The sequence below is a fragment of the Pelodiscus sinensis genome, chromosome 15 (genome assembly GCF_049634645.1).
Source record: "Pelodiscus sinensis isolate JC-2024 chromosome 15, ASM4963464v1, whole genome shotgun sequence".
Classification (NCBI taxonomy): Eukaryota; Metazoa; Chordata; order Testudines; family Trionychidae; genus Pelodiscus; species Pelodiscus sinensis.
This window is the reverse complement of record NC_134725.1, coordinates 13385951-13407373: the sequence shown is the minus strand read 5'-3', so window position 1 is coordinate 13407373 and position 21423 is coordinate 13385951. Positions and strand designations below refer to the sequence as shown.

At 43.3% G+C, this 21423-nt stretch overlaps 1 protein-coding gene across 3 annotated transcripts in view; it reads right to left on the bottom strand.

Moving 5' to 3' along the window:
• The window catches only part of TBX5 (T-box transcription factor 5), a 47399-nt gene that overhangs the window by 16809 nt on the left and 9167 nt on the right, over positions 1-21423 (bottom strand). For all 3 annotated transcript variants that reach the window (XM_075898194.1, XM_075898195.1, XM_075898193.1), the window contains exons 6-7: positions 17334-17486; positions 9242-9333 (exon numbers count right to left, since the gene is read on the bottom strand). In XM_075898194.1, coding sequence (XP_075754309.1) covers positions 9242-9333; positions 17334-17486 — 245 coding nt within the window. The remainder of the gene's footprint in view (positions 1-9241; positions 9334-17333; positions 17487-21423) is intronic.

Here is a 21423-nt window from a genome sequence, read left to right as displayed (position 1 = left end):
CAGCCCTCACGGAGCACACTGCGCAGGGCTCCGGAGGCGATTTAAAGGGATCTGGGGTGCCAACCACTGTAGCAGTGGTGGTGGCTCAGAGCCCTTTAAAATTTCCAAGGCCAGAGCAACTGTCCTCTTTCTCCCCCTCCCTGTCAGAGGTCCTGGCCAGAAAACTGTCTTATTTTTGTTTTATTACCATTTTACTGATGGGAAACGGAGGCCCAGAGCGGTAAAATTACTTGCTCAAGATCAAACTGAAAGCTTGTAGCAGATGCTGGTTCTGCTGAGTCTCAGGCTATGATGTCGATACTTAAACTGCTACAGCAGCACAACTTTTGCTGTGCAGCACTTCAGTGTAGACACTGCCTACACTGATGGGAGGAGTTTTCCCCTCGGTGTGGGGAATCCATCTCCCTGAAAGGTGAAAATTAGTCCCTCAACCTAGCACCATCTACATCCCAGGTCAGGCCAGTATAACTCCATCTTTCAAGGATGTGGATTTTTCATGCCCTGGAGAGATGTAGCTGTGCAGATTTAACTTTTCAGTGGAGATGGGCCCTGAATCCACTGCTAAAACCACAAGGCCTCTTGGTGACTGTTGAATCCAATGGAAAATGCATGGCTAAAACCTTTTACACCTGTTTCAGAATCAGCCCTCTTGACAGGGGAAAGGAGAGAGAAAAGAGGGGAGGTAGGGTGAAGAGGGTCCTTCACCATGTCCCTGACCACCAGCGGAGGGAGATCAAGGGATGGGAGATTCCTGCAGAATCATTTGCCGGCCAAGCAACAGCACCAAAAGCAGCCTGTATGGGTGGGGATGTGGAATGTCTCTGTATGGACAGGCTAGAAGTGCTAGAAAGCAGCTCCCCTACATGGTGGCCAAGTTCATTGGGTGCAAAGTAGGGAACTTGCCACATGTCCAATGTGAACTGTCAAATCAGCTTGTTTTTCATACAAACCCTCACCACAAACTACTCAGCCACAACCCACAGGGATCTTAGAGAGTCAAAGAAAATTACCAGTGGTTCTGCTCATGAATGGAAAGGAGGAAACATTTAAGGGAGACAGAGAAGGAGGAATAAATGATCTATGATGAATCATTTGCTCCTTTCTAGTGAAATCCGTTGCATGCTCAAAGGAACCAATCCTGAGGTCATGGTGTCATTGACATCACAAGGAATTTTACCATGCTAGCCCCAAGCTCTACCAGTTGAGCAACAGACACACTTCCAATTTCAAGGCCTATGCAGCAAAGGATGCTCAGGCAGTAAAAGGGTCCATTTGAGACTGAGGCCAGTTATGCTACCTGGCTGCACCTGTTGGGAGGGCCGGGCTTATTTAAAGATGAAGAAGCTGAGAGTTGACTATAAAGAAGGGAAGTATGGGTTACATGAGAGCTGCAGGAAAGAACTTTTCACTAATGCTGTAGGACTAATAAGTGAAATAATGGGGGGAAGGGAAGAGAAGAGAAGAAAATAAAGGAAGAAGCCCGGGGGAGAATTAGCCCTGAGGTCCTTTCCTAAGTGGAGGTGACAGGAGGGGCACAGACCAGCCTGTGGGCCTGGAACAAACTGTGGTGCTGAGAAGCTATGATAAAAGGGCAGAATTTAAACTTCTTGGGAAGCGTTCAGCTGCATAAGGGAAATGTGGGAGGGATGAAGAGTCAAACGTGAGGAGGGCAGAAGTTGGGTTAACTTTGCACTTTTGGTTTGGAGTTTTGGAGGGGGATTCTAGCTGGGAACCTTGTGAGCCCTGGCCCAGGGGTGAACTTAGAGAAGTTGTGAGGAAAGGCCTGTTGACAGGATCTGCTAGAAAGAAAGCCAGAGAAGCAGCAGCAATGAGTTTGATCCAGTGGTCCTTGGTTGCTGGTTATAAAGTCCTGGACTGGAAACAGTGTTGTGAGAGGACCTGGGTTCCCCTGTTCCTTTGAAAGAGCTGTGTGTGGCCCAGAGTGGGAGTTAAACAATTTTTGTAAAGACATTGTTGTCTGGGGACTTTGTTACCCCAGAAGGGGTGGAATTAAAAGGTGACTTGGCCAGACGGCTGAGGCACGAGTACAGAGGTGACCAGAACAAGCAATCAGCTGAGAATGCTAGAGTGGAGAGAGGCACGTCTCCACCCCTAACCATCATCAGCAATAAGTCCACTCCTCCACCACTATTTTAAAATGCAAAGTGCTGGTGAAGCTCACATGCCCATATTGGGTTTATTTAGTATTAATAAGCTTGGCAGAATTCAATTTTTGTATTATTTTGATAGGTTATATAGATGGAAGCGTTGTTCTGTTTTTATCTAGTTACCAATCAAATCTGACTTACCCCCTATTTTGCAGATTGAAATGATGCATACACCTTAGACTGGTCTTCTGTATAGCCAAAAATGTTATCCACTGACTTGTGTGTGCATTCATATACTGGAATCACAAACCCAATGGTTAACATCCACTGATTTACCAGCCTTGGGAATGATTTGATTGAAAAGGAAAGTTGCCAAGACACTGAAATTACCCTTTATTCTGTTAGCTCTTTAAGATCTTGAACTCTGACCTAATCAGCTACCTTAGGCAGAGGGCTTGTGTTTATGATGCCCCCTCTACCACAACAGAGTCAAAACTGGGGATGGATCTAAGTGCAGATGTGGCACAAAGGTGTTTGATTTTAGGCCATTTTTTTGTTTACTGCTAGGAACAGGGATCAGGAGAGGAATGGAGATTAGACACAACTGATACAAAAAGAGGAAGAGAAAACTTCATTAATATACCATCTCCAACAAAAGCCTGCAGAGAGTAAATTTTCATTCATTTTAATATATTTGCATGCATTACAATAATATGTAACTAAAACCCAAATATCCTAGAACATTCTTAGGAGAGTGTCCTGGGATCCCGAATCTAATTAATCTACATTCTGGAAGAAGCCAGAGGAAAAGAAGCTATTACACACTACATTCCCTCACCAGAGGACTCCCGGATCTCCTACTGCAGTAGGCTACATCAACACTGCCCAGTCTTGCACAAGAACATATGCAAATGAGGCGTGGCAATGAATATTGCCACACCTCATTTTCATACTTAATAAGCTGCCATTTTTGTGCACAGGGCTTTTGTGTAAGAGCTGTTCTGCTTGGCTACATCTACACTGCAGGCTTTCTGTGCAAGAACGGCTGTTCTTGCGCAAAAACGTGAAGAATATCTAGACTGCACGTGTGTTCTTGCACAAGAAAATTTACAGTAAAGTATCAGAACAGAGGGCTTCTTGCACAAGAGTTATTCCTCTCCCCACGATGAATAAACAAACCCTCTAAAATGGCCATCAGAGCTTTCTTGCGCACGAGAGCGTCCACACTTCCATGGATGCTCTTGCGCAAAAGCACATCTCTTGTGCAAAAGCACATGGCTGTGTGGACCCACTCTTGCGCAAGAATTCTTTTGTGCAAGAATTCTTGTGCAAAACTGTTCTTGCTCAAGAATCCTGCAGTGTAGATGTAGCCCCTGAAAATAAGCAGCAGAACAGCTCTTGCGCAAGAGGGGGGTTTTGCACAAGAAGGAGCAGTTTAGACTGCTCCTTCTTGAGCAAAAGACCCTTGCACAAAAATGGTGGCTCATTAAGGATGCAAATGAGGCATGGCAATATTCATTGCCGCGCCTCATTGGCATATGTTCGTGCTCAAGACTGGGCAGAGTAGACGTAACCCCAGGGGTTTTCAAAGCTGGGTTGTGGGCCTCCCTAGGTAAGCTGCTGGCAGGCCGCAAGATGCTTTGTTTATCTAAGCATCCATAGGCACGGAGCCTCGCAGATCCCATTGGCTGTGGTTCATACAACAGAATGAGCTAAAAGTTCAGGAGACACCATAGGGCTGCACTATTCCATAACCACAGCTGCACACTCCAATATCCTGTTTGCTCTTCCCCCGTTCACCTCCCCCCACCTCCTGGCTTGAGAACTGATTTGATGAGACCAGTGGTATTGCTAACCTCTAATGTGTGGCGGGAGGGGGGGGGGTTCTCTTAGGAGGTGTTTAAGGTAACACATGGATCTGCTGAGTCTTCTTTGAGACAGAACATGAGAAATTAAAATATGGAGTTACAATGGTAGGCATGATGGACCTAGCGAGCAGATTTGGTCTTAGCATGCCATCCTGAGAAGACACTTCTTGGTGACTCCACAGATGCACCCCAAAATCCCATCAGCATATACACTGACATGCATGTCTCCGCTGTGCCAGTTTGGAATCATGGCACTACCTTGTGAACCATATTGATCCTCATTCCTCACAAACCAAGGGACATCTCCCCATTTAGTTCTGTAAACTGTTCTGTGAAGGTAAAATCTAAACACAGCAATGATAGATGTTGGACCAGATTCTGCTTTTGGTTATACCAACATCTATACAGGTATTAGATTTTGAAGCCAAGGCAGTTACTCTGAATTTATACTAATAAAAGCAAAATATGTCCCTTTTATCTCTATTGGAGAAAACCTATTTAATGCGAAGCCTTTTCTGTTGTGTGTGGGTTTTTTTTGTTATATACCCTATTCTAGATCTTTGCAACACATTATAAAGGCTAGTGATACCCATTTAACTCATTGAAAGCTTTACTTTCATATCATCCTTTCTCCAAATAAGAGCTTCCCCAATGAAAAACGAAAAGCAATATAATTGGTTTGAATGGTAATTAGAACTTCTTTTCAGAAACACTGACCACCTGTCACTCCACTTGAAGTCAACAGGAGCTGGTGGTGCTCATCAAAGACTCAAAATGAGGGGCCTTAAAAGAATGTTTTACTCTGCTTCAGCCCTGAACTCTCAAACTCTCTTCCCACCCTGTATTCTACCAGCTGCAGACACAAAAATCTGAACTCTTTGTGCAATGCCCTCCCCTTCCAAAATCCCCCAGTAGATATTGTTTATTAATACACCTCCACTAGCTCATGCATGGAGATGTTTACGGGCAAACTTCTACTCTGGAATGTGCAGTACAAGCTTTGGCTTTAATTTCATCTGCTGTGGGTCTGCAGAACATTCTGCACTTGATCTCCAAGCTGAAATCTCATTGGTGTTGACAGGGAGATCTAGGGCAAAATGTGCACCCAGGATCCCCCTCTGTGGGAGGTGGGAGGCATGAATGTGAAAGAAATATCTTGCCCAAAATGGACATGCATTAAAATGACATATTTTCATTTGAACAGGTTTTGAATTTCAGCAGTAACCCAATACACAAAACATATTTGTGTGTGCGCACACACACACACACACACACACACACACACACACACACGTACGTTCTTATTATAAAAGTAACAGATTTGATCTCACAAACTAAAGCTCACAAAGTATTTACTCCTAAAGTATATATATGCAATTGACATGACCATGCATAGTCCTATTGAGAAGGGGAGGGGAAGACATATCCCTATCCAAGGCCTGTGAATTTGGATCTCATTACAGACCTAGTCTATACTTTGCAGATGAGTTACTAGCTGCTGAAAGGTGTTGGTTTGCTCACCCAGTTGACTGAAGTCTTTTACTTGGACAGGCCTATGTGCTGACTTCTACTGTGTAGGTAGAGGAGACCAAACCAATGGAGGTGCCATGCAGAGAGGAAAGCAGCTTGTTCTCACAAACTCATACATATGTGCTCTACACAGCTAAAAGCCCCCTACCATCTCAAACATCCATGTGGCTGATAGACTGGCTGGAAAAATGTGCATGTCCAGGAAAGAGGAGGAAGTACCAGGGGAGAGTACCGGAATAAAAGTGTATTCCTTTCCCCAAATGGTGAAACTGCACCAAACGCCCTTGGATATTAATGCTACTCCAAGTAGCATATGATTCTGCTGTAGGCGCTCTCCCCCCCCCCCACCCGCACCCCCGTCCTCTCTGTAGATGGAAGCTCAACAGAATACAGACAGCTGTGGAGCATAAACGAATGAGAAAGTGTGGTAAGCTGAGCTTTTCCCATGGTGTGTGGTGGGGAATACTTTGGAGGGTCCAGAATCAGAGGGAGGAGCTTCTACAAAGAGCCTAAGATCTACAAAGATCCTGCTGCATATTTCCATGGACCAAGGCCCACTGCTGGCTTTGGAATGTAGCATCCTTCTACACCAGGCATGTCCAAAGTCCGGCCCGCGGGCCAAATGTGGCCCGTGTTCCGGTTTAATATGGCCCCCGCTTCCTCCCCCTCTCCTGGCTCCCTGGCGCTCTTTTGAACTGGCGCGCATAGCGCGCCGCTTCCGGCCGCGCCGCCGCCGCCACCGCCCATGGCCTCCGCGGTCCTAGAGCCTGCCCTGTAGGGCACGTCCGCAGCCCCGCTCCCCCGCTCGGCTGCGGGTTCGCCCTGCCCCCGGGCCGCCGTGAGGCCGGCGTGCCCTGCACTCTCCGCCCGCCTCCGACCCCGCGGGCCCTCCGCCTTGGGGCTGAGAGTGCGGGGACGGCCCTCACACATGTTCACTTCTTCAAATCTGGCCCTCTTTGAAAAAAGTTTGGACACCCCTGCCCTACACACATACATTCTGCCATGCTGCATCTCCATCAGCCCCCATTCCTCTCCTGGTATCCAGGACACCCTGTAAGTCTCCAGGTCCCTGAAGACTGCAGTGATTTTCAGATTCCTGTCCTACATTGTTTACTATGGAGAGGATAATATTGGCTGCACAGATCACACATAACGGTGGCACTGCCAGAATGTCTCCTCTCATGTGAAGGAGTCACCCTGGTAGAGACAGGGCAGTTCAAGACACAAAACTGCTTTTTACTTGCTCTTTTCTAAGGGTGCCCACAAGGAAAAGAGATACATGTTCATAGTGATGGTGTTTGGCCTGTCCTGCTCCCACTGAACTGAATGTCAAAACTCAGACCAACTTCAGAAAGTGTTAAACCCAATGGACTGGATTATCTCCTGCCTTTTGGCCCTTTTTCTTCCACTCTGGTAGTTCAAAGATGCTGGGGAGCTGAGAAGTCCCCTTATGTAGTGTCACTGTATCTTCTGTCCTCCCACCACAGTACTAGCGGACATTTATGGGGAAGGAAGTTTTGTGCTAAGGTAGATCCTCAGCTGGGGTATGGTATCTTATGATCTCAGCCTTCTGCACTATGGTGACCAGTGCCAGCACAGGCCCTGCCAGAGACTCAGGAATCCAGAAGCAGGTGATAGTCCCCTTTTGTTCTTATCATGGTTTTGCAAATTGTGTTTTGGTTCTACTGGAACTACTGTACATTAAATGCCCTTCTGCAATAACCACAGACAAATATTTAAAACAAAACAGAACTGAGCTCTAACTAGAAGAAGATAACACTGCCTTTCCTTCAGTGTGAGAAAGGAATTGTACCATGGCTACATTACTCAGTGAGATGATCCTTAACCTAGAGGATCTTAGGTCACTGATTTCTAGTGGTCTATTTTTACATATTTTCAGAGCCTTTTTATAATAAGTAGCAACACTAAAGATCAGACTGTATCAGGAGTGGGCAATAAGCCAATAAGCTGACATGGCTCACAAGGTTTAGCCCCTGGTGGTCCACCGATGCTTTATTTATCTGCATCTCTATAGGTATGGCCAGTTGAAGCCCTTATTGGCTGCACACACTGTTCATGGCCAATTGGAGCTGAGGGAAGAGTTGTCCCGGTCCACACCCCTTCCCACAGCTCCCATTGGCCAGGAACAATGGTCCACAGTAAACAGGAGCTTCAAGTGGCCAAAGCACCAGCGACCCACCAGGGCTAACCCTCATAAACTGCAGGTAGCCCACAGGCTGGCTATTGCCCACCACTGGGCTATATATACTCTCAGCTGGCAGAAATGGATGCAGCTCCACTGAAGTCAATGAAGCGGTATCTATTTATCCCAGCTATGCATCTGGCCCATTCATTTTAAAAACTGTTTTATACACACAACACAAACCAAAAAAAGTCAGGTCACTCCTCTTTCTTAAAGCATCCTTTAGGAAATGGTCACGAATAATTCTTCATGTCAAAATAATAATCTTATCCCAAGTTGTTTGGGAAGCAAACTATCAGAAAATATTTTGCAGAATTGGCACTGCGTATCTTAACCCTTTCAACTACTCCAGTTCCCAATGCTAGCATTTCCAAGAGTTTCTTTTCACTAAAACCACCACAACCACAGGTGGTTTGCATAAAACTATTGACTCACTTTAACACCAGCTCAGCATGGCTATGTGCCATGATTTCTATCTGTCTTAAAGTTTTTCTAATAGTCTTTTTTTGTGTTTTACCCCCAGGAAAAATATTAATGAATGTAAAATTTCATGACTATACATTCACCAAGATTATAGGGTAACTGAACAGCAAAAACTTGTCAGTTTTTAAAGGAGGTGGGAGTAAGGAAGGAAAAGCATTTTTTACTAAACTAAAATATATTTATGCCACCTGCTAGGATTTGTGCAGCTGTTAGAAAGGTTATATGATAAGGAATCACAGGACACAATGTCTGTTTATCACAAAGTTGGATTCAGAAGAGAATAAGGAAGCTTTTTTATTTTTGACTCTGTTGCACATGAGCCTACAAACCCTTGCACCTATGAGGAAGTTTGTCCAGTGGAGTAAGATCAATCACATGCATAAGTCTTTGAAGTATCAGAGACATTATTGGTTGCCAGCTGTATGATTTCCATACCCATTAAAAGCCTTAACCCTGCCAGCACTTGCACATGTGAGTAACTTTACATAAGAGTTCTGAGCACAATGAAATGAATGAGGTTCATAGATTCTTCAATTTTAAGGATACAAGGGACCATTGTGATCATATAGTTTGACCTTCTGAATAACACAGGCCAAAGAGCTAGTGATTCCTGCATCAAGTCCAATTGCTTGTGGTTGAGCTAAAGCAGCTCATTTAGCCAGACATTATCTCCATCACAATCCATCAGGTCCCTATTTCATTTGTTCCAGTGGTTAATTATCTTTTTATGTAAAGTTTGCACCTTATTTCCAGTCTGAATTTGTTTGGCTTCAACTTTTAGCTATTAGCTCCAGTTCTGTTTTGCCTGCTAGATTAAATAACTCTGACATTAGAAATCTTCTCCCCATACAGGTATTTATAAACCATGATAAAGTCATCTTTTTCTCCTTTTCTGTATTCATTCTTGATGGGTTTTTCATCACGTTAAGCATACACATAAATGTTTGTGGGATTGAGGACTGAATTTGATAGCAACTAAAGTACTGTGTATGAGGCAAATTGCTTCAATGGCAATAAATATTTTCATACTGCATGTATAAAGATTTTACCTTTGCATTCTTGACATTCTGTGTAGCTCCATATCGTCACTACCTCTAAATCCTTTAGCAAAGGGATTGTTTTCAATCTTTAACTGGGTGATCTGAAGGAAGGAACCAGAAGTGGTTTATCGTGAGTATTTCATTACTACTCCAAAGCATTAGCCGTTACTAATCGAGCTTCCTAGAATTAGAAGTCCCTGATCTGACAAGAAGTCCTCAGTCAACAACCCCTCTACCTTAGGATTTATTCTGCAACCATTGTGATAAAATTGTGTTATTAAAGACACTTACAGGAGTGGGGGTTTAACAGAGCTAGCCCTTTCTCATATGACAATTAGTTTGCATTTAGATTTAAAGTAATTTATAATGTAGTGGCATCTCAAGAACTCAAAGAGTATGGACCCATTATTCTTTATTATTTTATACATCTGATCAGATATAACTGAAGTGAATAGAAAATTTCCCCTTTCTTTCAGTCAACAAATATCTGCAGTACTTTTCATCTTAGGGCTTTTCTGCACGATGAGGAATGTGAATTCTAAAGTGTACCCCCGTGTTCTGCACTAACTGGCCCATGTAGCACTTGCTGGATTGTGCTAAGAGTTACCTACTCTGTCTTTCATGTAGCACTTTACAAAGATGGGAAGTATGTCCATTATAAAACTGAGGAAACATACTTTTTGCTCAAGGTCACACAGTCTGATAGCAGCTGATAGAAGAACAGAATCTAGTTCTCCTGGTCCTCAGTATTTTGACACCTCGACCATGCTGCCTCCAGTGTCCCTGTTGACGCTGGATAAGTACACAGGTCTTTATTCTATGCTTGTTTAATTTTACATGTGTGAAGTGTCATTATATTTGAGTTCTGTGAGACTTCTCATATGTATAAAGTTAAGCACATTTGTAGGTCTTTGGAAGGTCACAATCTTTGCAAGAATCCAGGGATGAAAACCAGACTGTATTAAAGTCAGTGGCTACACTCCCATTTCATTTCAGCAGGATCATGAATTCACTCCATAATTATTACTATGTTTTTGCTATTTCTAGCTTTTTAAAACCATTGAATTAATTTGCCCCTTTTTCACTGATTAAGGCCTTGATGAGGCCAGGTATCACAGACCCATGTGATTTCCCATTAAATTGAGGACTAATACAATACATAAATATAGCACTATTTTGTCAGTCATTTCAGATATCAAAGAGAAATGACAATCTGTTTGATTCACTTAACTTTTTAAGTGATTTTCAGCTATGTGACAAAACAAATCTGTAATCAAAATATATTGATAGCTTAGACATCTAGCCATATATTCTGAGAAGAGGAAAGTTACTAAGACATTTCTGCCTGGAAGAAAGAGGGAGTTCCAGTCTGCTTAAGTAAATAATAATTTACTATTATGATAAAGTGGGCACAAAGTACTTCACAACAGAAGTTGTGGAGGGAGCTTGTGCATAAAGGATCACCTGAAAACTGTATCCATAATGATAATATTTCATTCATATAACATAAGAATGGCCATACTGGGTCAGACCAAAGGTCCATCTAGCCCAGTGTCCTGTCTGCCGACAATACCAAGTCCCCCAGAGGGAGGGAACACAACAGGTAATCCTCACGTGATCCCTCCCCTGTCACTCGATTCCAGACAAACAGAGGCTAGGGACACCGTTCCTACCCATCCTGGCTAATAGCCATTGATGGACCTAACCTCCATGAATCTATCTAGCTCTTTTTTGAATCCTGTTAGAGACCTAGCCTTTACCACATCCTCTGGCAAGGAGTTCCAGAGGTGACTGTGCTCAAAATGGAGAAAAACTTCCTTTTGTTTGCTTTAAGCATCTGAGAGAAATAGTGAAAATACATATATCCATGTTTATATATTCATATTTTATAGATGTACAGTTTTAGATCCATTATGTGTTGTGTTCCTAGTGCTGCCTATAAACATTTTTCACTATCAATCCCTATTTTCAGTTGCTTTTAACTTTACCAAACTTTAACCAGCAAGTCTGATATTTTTCCACATCTTATGCCTTCCTGTGCCTGAAGGTATTTTTAAATCGTTTCAGCCAATACATTACAGCCATTTCTGAGAACAAGACTAGCAGATAATATGTTTGGCCCATGTTTAAAAAATATGGAAATCTTTTCTCTGAACAGTTCCAGCCTCCCTATATTTTAGAGTAGGGTCTCTCCTTTGTGACTAAGAGGCACCTTTTTCTGTCCCTCTGAAAATTGGCCCAAATTTGGTCAAGCTTTAAGAATTTGGGAAAAAAATGCAGTTTGCATATGTTTGTTAGAGACTTTTTTGAATTTAACAGCTAAAATCTGAAGTTTCCATACTCACTGACTAAGTTTCATGCAATTGAACGCTAAGTATTCTATAGCCCAGAGTTACAGGGGCTCTCTGGACTTTCTCTGAAATGACTTGAGGCCAGGGTGGGCTGGACACAGGAGCTAAGGATAAGAGGCCTATCATCCCTGTGCTCTCTGTGACACTCCTGCTGGTACCCATCCAGGCAGAGTGGAGAGGACCACTGATTCAGATACAGAGGGAGAAAACCTTGGGTCTAGGGGAGGGAAAGTAGTATACTGGGATAAGGGATCTGGTGGCATCCATTGGAGGTAGGGGGAGAGAGACAGAATGGCTGGAAAAGGAGACTGGAATGGGGAGCTGGTGAGGAAAATGAGATAGGGACTGGGAATGGTGGGAAAAGAAGTCTAAGAGCTAGTTGAGTGGGACAGGCATTGCAGAGGGAGAAGACATTGATCTTTGAAAAAGCAACTGATACTAGGCAAAGAGACTGGGACACACAGCCTGGGATGGGAGTGACTAGAAAGACCTGGAAAGAGATTGGATGAAAAATCCAGGGTGGGAGACTAGGATCAGGGACTAGGTGGGAGACTATGTCTGCCACGAGTAGGAGGGACTAAACTTGACCTCTTGAGATTTCTTCCAGTTCTATGATGCTAGGATTGGGAGAGAGACACATAGGATGAGGAACCAGGGCAGAAGAACTGGAACTGATTGTGCAAAGCATCGGGGGGCAAGTTGTTGGAGACAGGAACTTGCTGGGAAAGATGACTGGGATTAGTCACGCAATGAACCTGGTATGAGAATAGGATTGGTTGGACAAGGAGACTAGAACCTGCTTAGTAGAGACTGAAGACTGGGATAAGGAACCAGAGGTGGTGTAGAGATGGACTGGGACAAGTTGAAGGGAGTGTGACAGATGAGAATGTAGCTTAGAATGGCAGAGCTTCCAAGGCCCAAAATGAAACTCAAGATCTAAGTTTCATGGTCCTCTGCTGTCAGCAAATATCTCTGAAACCTGCTGGTAAAATGTGTCTCTCATCACCTTCAAGTGCTAGTCTCCATGGAGGATGATAACCTACTATTGCTATCAGCATAGGTGACTGGTGCCAGAGTAGAAAGGGGTGCAGAAGGGCCACTCACAGGTACAGGGAGGGTGCATGAGGAGGCACCCCATTTAGCAATTAAAATTTTGGTGGGGGCACAGGGAGGCAGCGCACCTCCTGAGTGCTACCACAAGTTGTTTATGGCTGTCAGCTACTCAATTAGTTTAAGTGGCAGAGATTTTGGAGGTGAAGCTTGCTGGCAAACTATGAGGTCATGTGCTATTTTTGCTCAAGGATCCAATTCACAGAATGTCAGAATGTATTCTGCTCTAGGGATGAATTAGGGTTGTGAAAGAAAGGAGATTGTTGTCTGTAGGACCTCTGCTTCAATTGTAGCTGAAGTTGAAATATAGGTAGTAAAAAAGGCAGGGGATTACAAGAAGAGAAAGGATGATCTTGGGTTAAGGTGAGTGAATGCTGCTCTGGCGGAATGAATTCTGTCCCTGCCTCTATCACAGAGACCCTGTGTGATGCTGGGTGAGTCAATTAAACAATCTTTTTCACAGGTGGTCACTGATTGTGTGTTCCTTGCTTTCTGGGGCCTAACTTGAGACCTGGGGTAGGAGTGCAGAATTGCTACACTTCAAGCATCTAAAGTGCTGTATAAAACCAGGTGCTAGGCATCTCAAATTGGGCAGCCAAAAATCGGTGAGCATCTCCCTACCTCCACTCCTGATCTGAACACTGGAGATAAAACAAACTCTTCACCGTGCAAGGGTGTTTCGAAGAGAGATAAACGTTTGCAAAGCACTCAGATACTGAATGCCATAGACTCCTTGAGAAAACCAGTAATCATAGAATCATAGAACACTAGAACAGGAAGGAACCTCAAGAGGTCATTGAATCCAGTCCCCTGCCCTCATGGCAGGACCCAGTACCATCTAGACCATTCCTGACAGATGTCTATCTAACCTACTCTTAAATATCTCCAGAGCTGGAGACCTGTCTTCAAAGCTAGATGTGAATGGTATGCCATAACTAAGGCCAAGGGACATATAATAAACAATTAATATGAAATAAAATATGGAATAGCTGCTCATAATTGAGCACCATCCATCCTGTTCACTGAAAGAGGTCGTGGCCCAATGAAAAACTAGTATGATCATGCAATTAGAGACTGTCCAATAATGCATACATGCATGGAAAGCCAAATTATGATTGCTCAAGCAATCTTCATAATGGCATTTCCTAACCTCTTGACTCCATTATGTTTGCAGTATTCTTTTAATAGAAGTTTTGTACGTAATATAGATATAGCCTTACAACCCACATTTAAAACATCCAGTGACACATGACATGTGTGAAGACATGCTATTCTAATGTATACTTAAGCATTGTCCTCTGCACATCTCTATGCACTGTAGCATACCTGTGTATGAACAAGTAGAGCTGTTCTTTCCTAGTGCTGTACTTTAAAGGATCTGGGCTACAAAGTATGTTAAATAACTTACAAAAATAAGCATAAAACCGGATATCCTGAGGGGGGAAAGTCAATATAAAGCCTGGGTCCAGCTAGGAGGGCAGTAGGTTGTAAAAATTAATGAGAATAATTGTTGAGAATTCTTGCTTTGGAAAGAAACCTCATGAGGGCAGAACTTTAATTATTTCTGTCTATTAGGGTTCATTTCCTGGTCCTAACCAGAAAACTAGTACCTAATAAATATGGGCAAGTAACACAATGATTTAAGCTGCAGCAAAATAGCCCTTAACTGCAGGGGAAGTTTAATATTTTGGAATCAACCTGATTGCATGCATCCATTGTGAAAATGGCAAGGAAATGAAATAAGCATGTGACCTATTTTAAGGGGGTAAATATTTCTGGGGGGTAGGTGTTTGGGGGAGCGTCTCCTCTGAGTTGCTGACAACTGCAGTGAAAACCTTACAAAAACTTTCTTCGTGGTTTCACCCTCACTTGATGAGGAGAGACCCAGTTTGTTTAAATATGCTTTCAGGCTGCCTAAAATATCAGGGGAAATAAACACAACTCCAACAGGGAGATTGCAGTGGTGCTAGTGAAATAAATCCACAGATCTGAAATCATTGGGGTCTTTCAACAGCATATATAAGCACACTGACTCTGATATGCATATAGATGTTCAGCACAAAGAATTAAGGCTCACTTAAAGCCCTTTACAACAAATACTGGAATTCATTTGCAATATAATTCTGGAAATGTGTGTGTATAGAAGTAGATTGATATGTATAATTGTGTGTCTTGTATGTATATACAAACTAGGCAAATGTATGGGACTCTGAATACTTATGTTGCCTACAAATATGCTTACTATTGTACTATGAAAATATATTTTGCACAATCCACATGTCATCCATAGGAAAAATCAGTCCCTACTGTTAATTAAATTTACCTACATTTTCACACAGCTTTTCATTTTCTTTCTAGAGTAATATGAATTATTTTAAGCTATTCCACTCATCACACACAAAGCACTAAAATATTAGCTAGTGCTGGGTCTTGGAAAACTGGCTCCTACTGAAATTAGGCAGTCAGCAAATTTTATTCCCCTCCCTGGAGGGAGATGCCATTTAGTGTAGATCATTACATAGTTACATAATTTTTCAATTGGTTCTGTATCCTGGACTAAAAGATATTGGGTGGTTCCTGAATGGTTCTGATGAATTCATGGGTTTGCTGATACGAGACACACACAGGTGTATTTCCAGACAGGCAAATACACAGGTGTTATGTCTTATCAACCAGATACAGAAGATTTACAAACCCTCTCACCCTATGGAAGTTTACACATTTTGGACTTTCATAAGACACTCCTCCGGCAGTGAGCAGGTAAATTTTAGTACCTCAAAAACTGAGTTTGATTTCCTATAGGAAATATATTTTAAAGTGGTTTATTCTGTCCTTTTTATTACCATAAATTCTATTTTATATATATAATATAGGTGAACCTGTAACCAGAACTTAAATCAGATTTTATAGCATCCACAGCGGGGTTATAATTTAAGCCATAAATTGGCCAAGACTGAGTTGGACTGTAGTTTGCTAACAGCGATTGTTCTTTTAGTGCTAACATCTCCTATTTTTAAGGGCTTGGCGCCATTTTCTTTTTCTCCTTAGTGTTAGTAAGATGCTTTTTTCTTCATCACCCCATGTCTGCTTTTGTATCTAGTTGGTTGATGGAGATACTGAAGATATTGAGAAAGTGAAACGTGGTTGAAGTGGTTCAGGCGTTTCGTAGCCACCTCTCCAGGAAAAGATCCATAATTTATCCTGAGTATTAAAGTGACATGTTCTTGGTTTGAAATTAACCACATGATTTAACTTTTTAAACACAAAGAAACCATTCTATACATCCAGCAGTGTAATTAAAAGCCCCCTCGCCCTGACTTATAAACAGTTTACTGAGGAATTTAAAATTAAATTTTACCTTAGCATGACCTCCTTGCTTTGAAAGTAATCTGTTTGCCTCTAATCTAATGCTGTTCTCTTGCCACAGGTTTATATTTGCATGAATAATTAAGAATGATCTGGCTCCAGTTAAAAGATCTACACATTCCCATTAGCCCATTTATAAGTGGTCTCATGTGTCTGCTATTTATTATGTTCAGCCCCCCTCCCAAAAAATACATTTACTCTTGGATCGGTGTTTCACCTTCTAAAACTCCTTTCCTTTTTTTTTTTTTTTTTTTTTTAAAGTCTTCTTCACCCCCATCATATTGCTAGGACCACTTCACCAGCAGGGAATACCTACGACTTGCCACTGCAGTCCTTGGGAAACTTTCTTGTGTCAGGAATAAATTCTCCAGGATTTAAAGGTAAAAAGCACTGCTGGGTCTGCCTCAGCCCAAGAGGTCAGGGAGTAATCCCACGCCCCAAAGCTACACGCGAGCCAACAGGAGGAATATAGCCCTTAGCTCACAGTTCCATGGGGTTTCAAAAGCACCAATAGGTGCGTGTGGACGTCAATGTGTCGTTATACAGGAGTGTGCGCGCACGTCTCCGCGCCTGTGCGCCGATATACGTGCATTATGCGTGATTCACTCTCACATCTCTCTCACTGCGGTTTCTCGTGCAGAAACGCAAAACGAGGCATTCCGTGGCCAACGCCTCGCCATTGCTTCCCTGATAGCGACTGGTTATACCCCGAAAGCCCTGAAACGAGCTATTGAGCTGCAAGTACCTTGCCTGCTTGAAGAGATTGCCAGTAAGGAACCAGTCTTAACATAGAAGGACCCAATGCAGCCAGCCTGGCTTATAAAAGAGACAACTGAAAGAGATACCGCTGGGGCGCTCTGCTCCTACATCGGATTACAGGGGGCGTGGAGGGGAGATAAAACAACCGTCCTGGGTTGTTCGCTTCACCTCTGAGTAAACCATCCAGTTCAACTAACTCTTTCTCCCAGCCCCACTTGGCTTGCGTGAAATTCCATCTTTACACAGTATTTCTGAAATGCCAGGAAAAACACGCCTGTGCAAACAGGCTTAGTTTCTGGTGTGGAAAGAAAGAAGGGGTCTGTGTGTGATTCTGGGGCGAAAGTGGATTTGTGTGGTTGTGGGAGCGGGGCAGAGGGAAATACTGTGCCTGTTAGTGGCAAATTGGCTAAGGCTGCTGCGCTTTAAACTTTTAAGTGCAAACAAAGCTTTCCCCCCTCCCCCTCCTGCCCCAGACCTCACTCTTGCACGTGCCATGGCTCACCCATCCCAGTTACCTTGTGGTTCTGGTAGGAAGTCACTGCGATGAAAGCCGTCTCCGGAAAGACATGGGTGCAGAAGGCTGTGTTTTTGGAGCCGAATCCGTTGTTCTCGTCCGCTTTCACGATATGGAGCCGGGGTTGGTATTTGTGCATGGAGTTCAGTATGATCTTGAAAAGAAAGAAACACACGGGGGGAGGGGGGTGTCAAGCATCGAGGATCCAAGATCCTTCCCTCTTTCCTCAGGCTAAGGTTTGCAAGGGCTTTGGAGGGGGGACGGATAGGGGGGCCCTAAAGGAAACCCCAGGCGAACTGCATTTAGCATCTATAGACTTTGCGTCCCTCTAAAAATGTGTGGATTTCGCATCTTTATGGGTCTCCCGAGGAGCAGAAATAGCTGAGCTTTTTTTTTTTTTTCCACGAACAAGGCAGACCTTCTGCTATACTGAAAGCCAGCCCCTGGCCACGGGAAGCAGACATGAGCAGTGGGAATATTTTCCAACAGGAATATAAAATTCATCTCAGCAAGGAATCTACAAACCGCCTGGCCATAAATCAGGTTCCTCGCTAAACACGATCTTGCAATAATATAACTTTACAGAACTTGAGGGACTTGCGTGTGCCTGAGTCTAACATACATATTCACATTTAATAAAAGCCATGGGCCAGCAGTTCTCCTGGCTGCAGTGTAACCCCAAACTGAAGCATTTGGCTCAGTGGTTCTGTAGCTCAGTGGAAGGGTTAGGCTCCTGTTTTATTTTGACTGCCTACGCATTATAGTTATTGCCCTGCTAGTCACATTTATTGTGGGTGGGGATGCGTACGAAAGGAAATCCGACCCATCAGAAATTACATAATAGAATTCCTGGGGATCATAAGTTATTCATTGCTCAACTTGTGAGAAAGGCCTGAAATGAAGACCCGTGCGGCGTGATAACTGAACTCGATTTCCCTTTAGTGCCCTCTTACAGGATGAAGCTGTCTCTCTCTGTCGAATCTGGAGAAGACTATTTAGCACTGGTCGAAATGTGTGTTTGTGTATATACATTACAGCCTTAAGATATAGCTGGACTCTCCCCTGAAATCCCCACTTCTTTGACTCTCCTATTGTGTCCTTTTCACACTTGTCCATTTTTTGAAAGCTAAAAATTAGAGCAGGTGGAAATGTTTTGAAAAAGCTTCTTTTGAAAGAGATCGTCTAGACAGGCGCAACTTTTTCAAAAAAAAAAGTGATCCACTTTTCAAAAGAGAGCGCCCAGGCAATCTGGACGCTCTCTTTCAAAAAAGTCCTGTTTGAGGTCAAGAACCTCTTTTTTCGAAAGAGCTCTTTTGAAAAAAAAAAAGGCGTTCTTCCTCATAAAATGTGGTTTACCACTGTCAAAAAAAATAAACCCTGCCATGTTCTTTTGATTTAATTTCGAAAGAACGCGGTGGCAGTGTAGATGCAAGTGAAGCTTTTTGAAAACGATAGTTTAGACACAACTTTTTTAAGAACATTCAGGAAATTCTTTTTTGAAAGAGCATCGAACTTTTCCCAAGAACAATCACTGGGGAGAGAATCACCATTTCCCAGCTGTTTCCACATATAAAATCAATAAGCAAGCCTCGCTACTTATTTGGATACAGGACAATGCTGGTCGCTGATGGCCCCCATTGTAGGTTAAGCGTTGACCCGGAGTTCTTTCTCCAAGAGCTAAACATGTTTCTGACCGGGCTGACAGTATCCAAAGAGACTTAAATTATTTTCTTAAACAAGCCACCCATCTTTACATGGGCTTGTCTAGGTCCCACCATAAAACCAGATTATGTCCCTTTCCAAAGCGTGGCACTCAACTGGGATTAATCTTGGGAGAAAAGATTGTTTCTCTCTGGCTCCCCCCCCCCCCCCCACACACACCCTTTTTACCCTTCCTTGGGTTGTATTCTGTAATGATAATGACTGCTGCAGTACTTGGCGACAGACAGTCCCGGCCCCTGCAAGTCATCTTTGCTTGCAAGACCCTGTCATCCTGGGGATTTAGCCAAATTGCTTTGACATCCCGGTAAGTCGTGGACATCAACGGTGAACGATCTAATGATTTTTAATTTCATTACAGCGACTCTAATTGAGAGACCACTGATGCAACCTCTTCTCTGAAGGGCCTATTGTTTAGCACGGCCTTAGGTTTGTTTAAAGAGACTGTTTCATAGCGCCGCCTGTTCTCTGTAGGGGGTAATATGGCTGCGGCCTCTCTCTTCTAAGGGCACTTGCTATCAGCCCACCACTCCCTTCTTTCCCGAAAACTCTGTCTTTAAAGCGTAGATCCTCGGGGTGGGAGAACTTCAAGGGGGGCAGGGGTTGCTGTTGGAGTCTAACCCTCCAAATACAGTACAAGATCTTCTAGCTACGGATTATTCCCCCTCTACTGGAGTTTGACAGAGAATCTCAGTTTCTGGAATGGACGTTTCTCCACCCTGGTCTATTGGAGAACCTCGTGGAGAGTGTATGCTCTATTTGGGGGAGCAGAGGGAGGAGAGATAAACACACGATCATTAAGAGGAAGGGGGGTTCGATTAGGTTGGGATCTCACATCTGCCCAACAGTTCCTTAGTTAATAATCCTCCCTCCCCTCCTCCCCTTCATTTTGCTTGCCATTTGCCATAGCGGTCCACGTGGAGGATTCATTCCATCAGTGGAGGCCGTGTGTGTATGGATTTAATGGCACAAGATGCGTTGTTCAAAACAATCGCAGTGTTGAAAAGAGACTGGAAAATACGCCCTTGGAAAGGGACACTGGGGATCTTGATTCATACCCTGTTGTTTAGTTCTACATGTTTTTGTTCAAAGGCAGGCGTTTGAAAAAAGACTGTTCATGGCTGGGCAATTCACACACGTGGGCGATCTTTCTTTCTTTCTTTCTTTCTTTTCTTTCTTTCTTTCTTTCTTTCTTTCTTTCTTTCTTTCTTTCTTTCTTTCTTTCTTTCTTTCTTTCTTTCTTTCTTTCTTTCTTTCTTTCTTTCTTTCTTTCTTTCTTTCTTTCTTTCTTTCTTTCCTGCATGTATTTACTTATCTGGGCCTTGCAGAGATCATTTATGTTTATGACGAGTTAGTGGGCTTTTAGCCTTGTTGCATTTTGAATTGGGGACCACAAAATATATTTGTCGTATTCCCTTAAATAATTGTGTCTGGTTGCTTTTTGCCTTTAACTAAATTCACAGAGACAACGAGGAGTCCCGTTGGACCTTAGAGATTAGCAGATTTATTTGGTCGTAAGCTTCTTGTGGCTAAAAACCACTTTGTCAGATACATCCGACATAGTGGGACTTTGCCCACGAAAGTTTCTGCCCAAATAAATCTGGTCATCTTTAAAGTGCCACGGGACTCCTGGTTGTTTTTGCTCATGGAAACTTAACGCGGCTGCCCCTATGAGACAAATTCACGGAGACAGCAAACAGATTTTGAAGCTCTAAGGCGCCGGCGCCACGTGAGGTTAAAAAACAGATAATTAGATAGTTATTCACTGGAACCTAGAGCGTTTAACCTGTTTTAAGAATGGAGCCACGGTCCAAGTCCTGAGAAGGGTTTGCCTAAGCAACTCACAGACCATACAGCTAAATACTCAGCTTGAAAGAACGCTGAGACGGAACATGAATTCAGATTTCCCAATGGCCTGCTGACCAAAACAGACCTTCCCAACAGTATAACTTTGGAAATGACCTCGACTTCCCCTACATTCCTTGCAAACGTACCAAGTCGTGCAATACAGACTAGGCAGCGCAGTGCCAGACACACGCGCCGGCCACAATGCGCGCAAATGAAACAAAGGGCGCAGAGCGGATTTTGTATTATTTTCCTAATGAGCGAGAGAGTCCTAAGAGTGGGACCGCCACAGGTTATCAACTCCAGCCACCTGCTCTGACATAGGATGGGTGGTGCGTGAAAAAAAAGGGGGTGAGAATGCTGACATCAGTATTTTTGCTTCATACATTTATACTAAAAGTACCATGCTGTTTATGTTAAAGGATAATTAATTCCATTGCCCTCTCCGCCCCCTTGCATTGTTCCCTTACACCACAGCCTCAAAAGTTTTGCTTCTGGCCCCAATCGGATTTCTTAAGGTTTTCCTT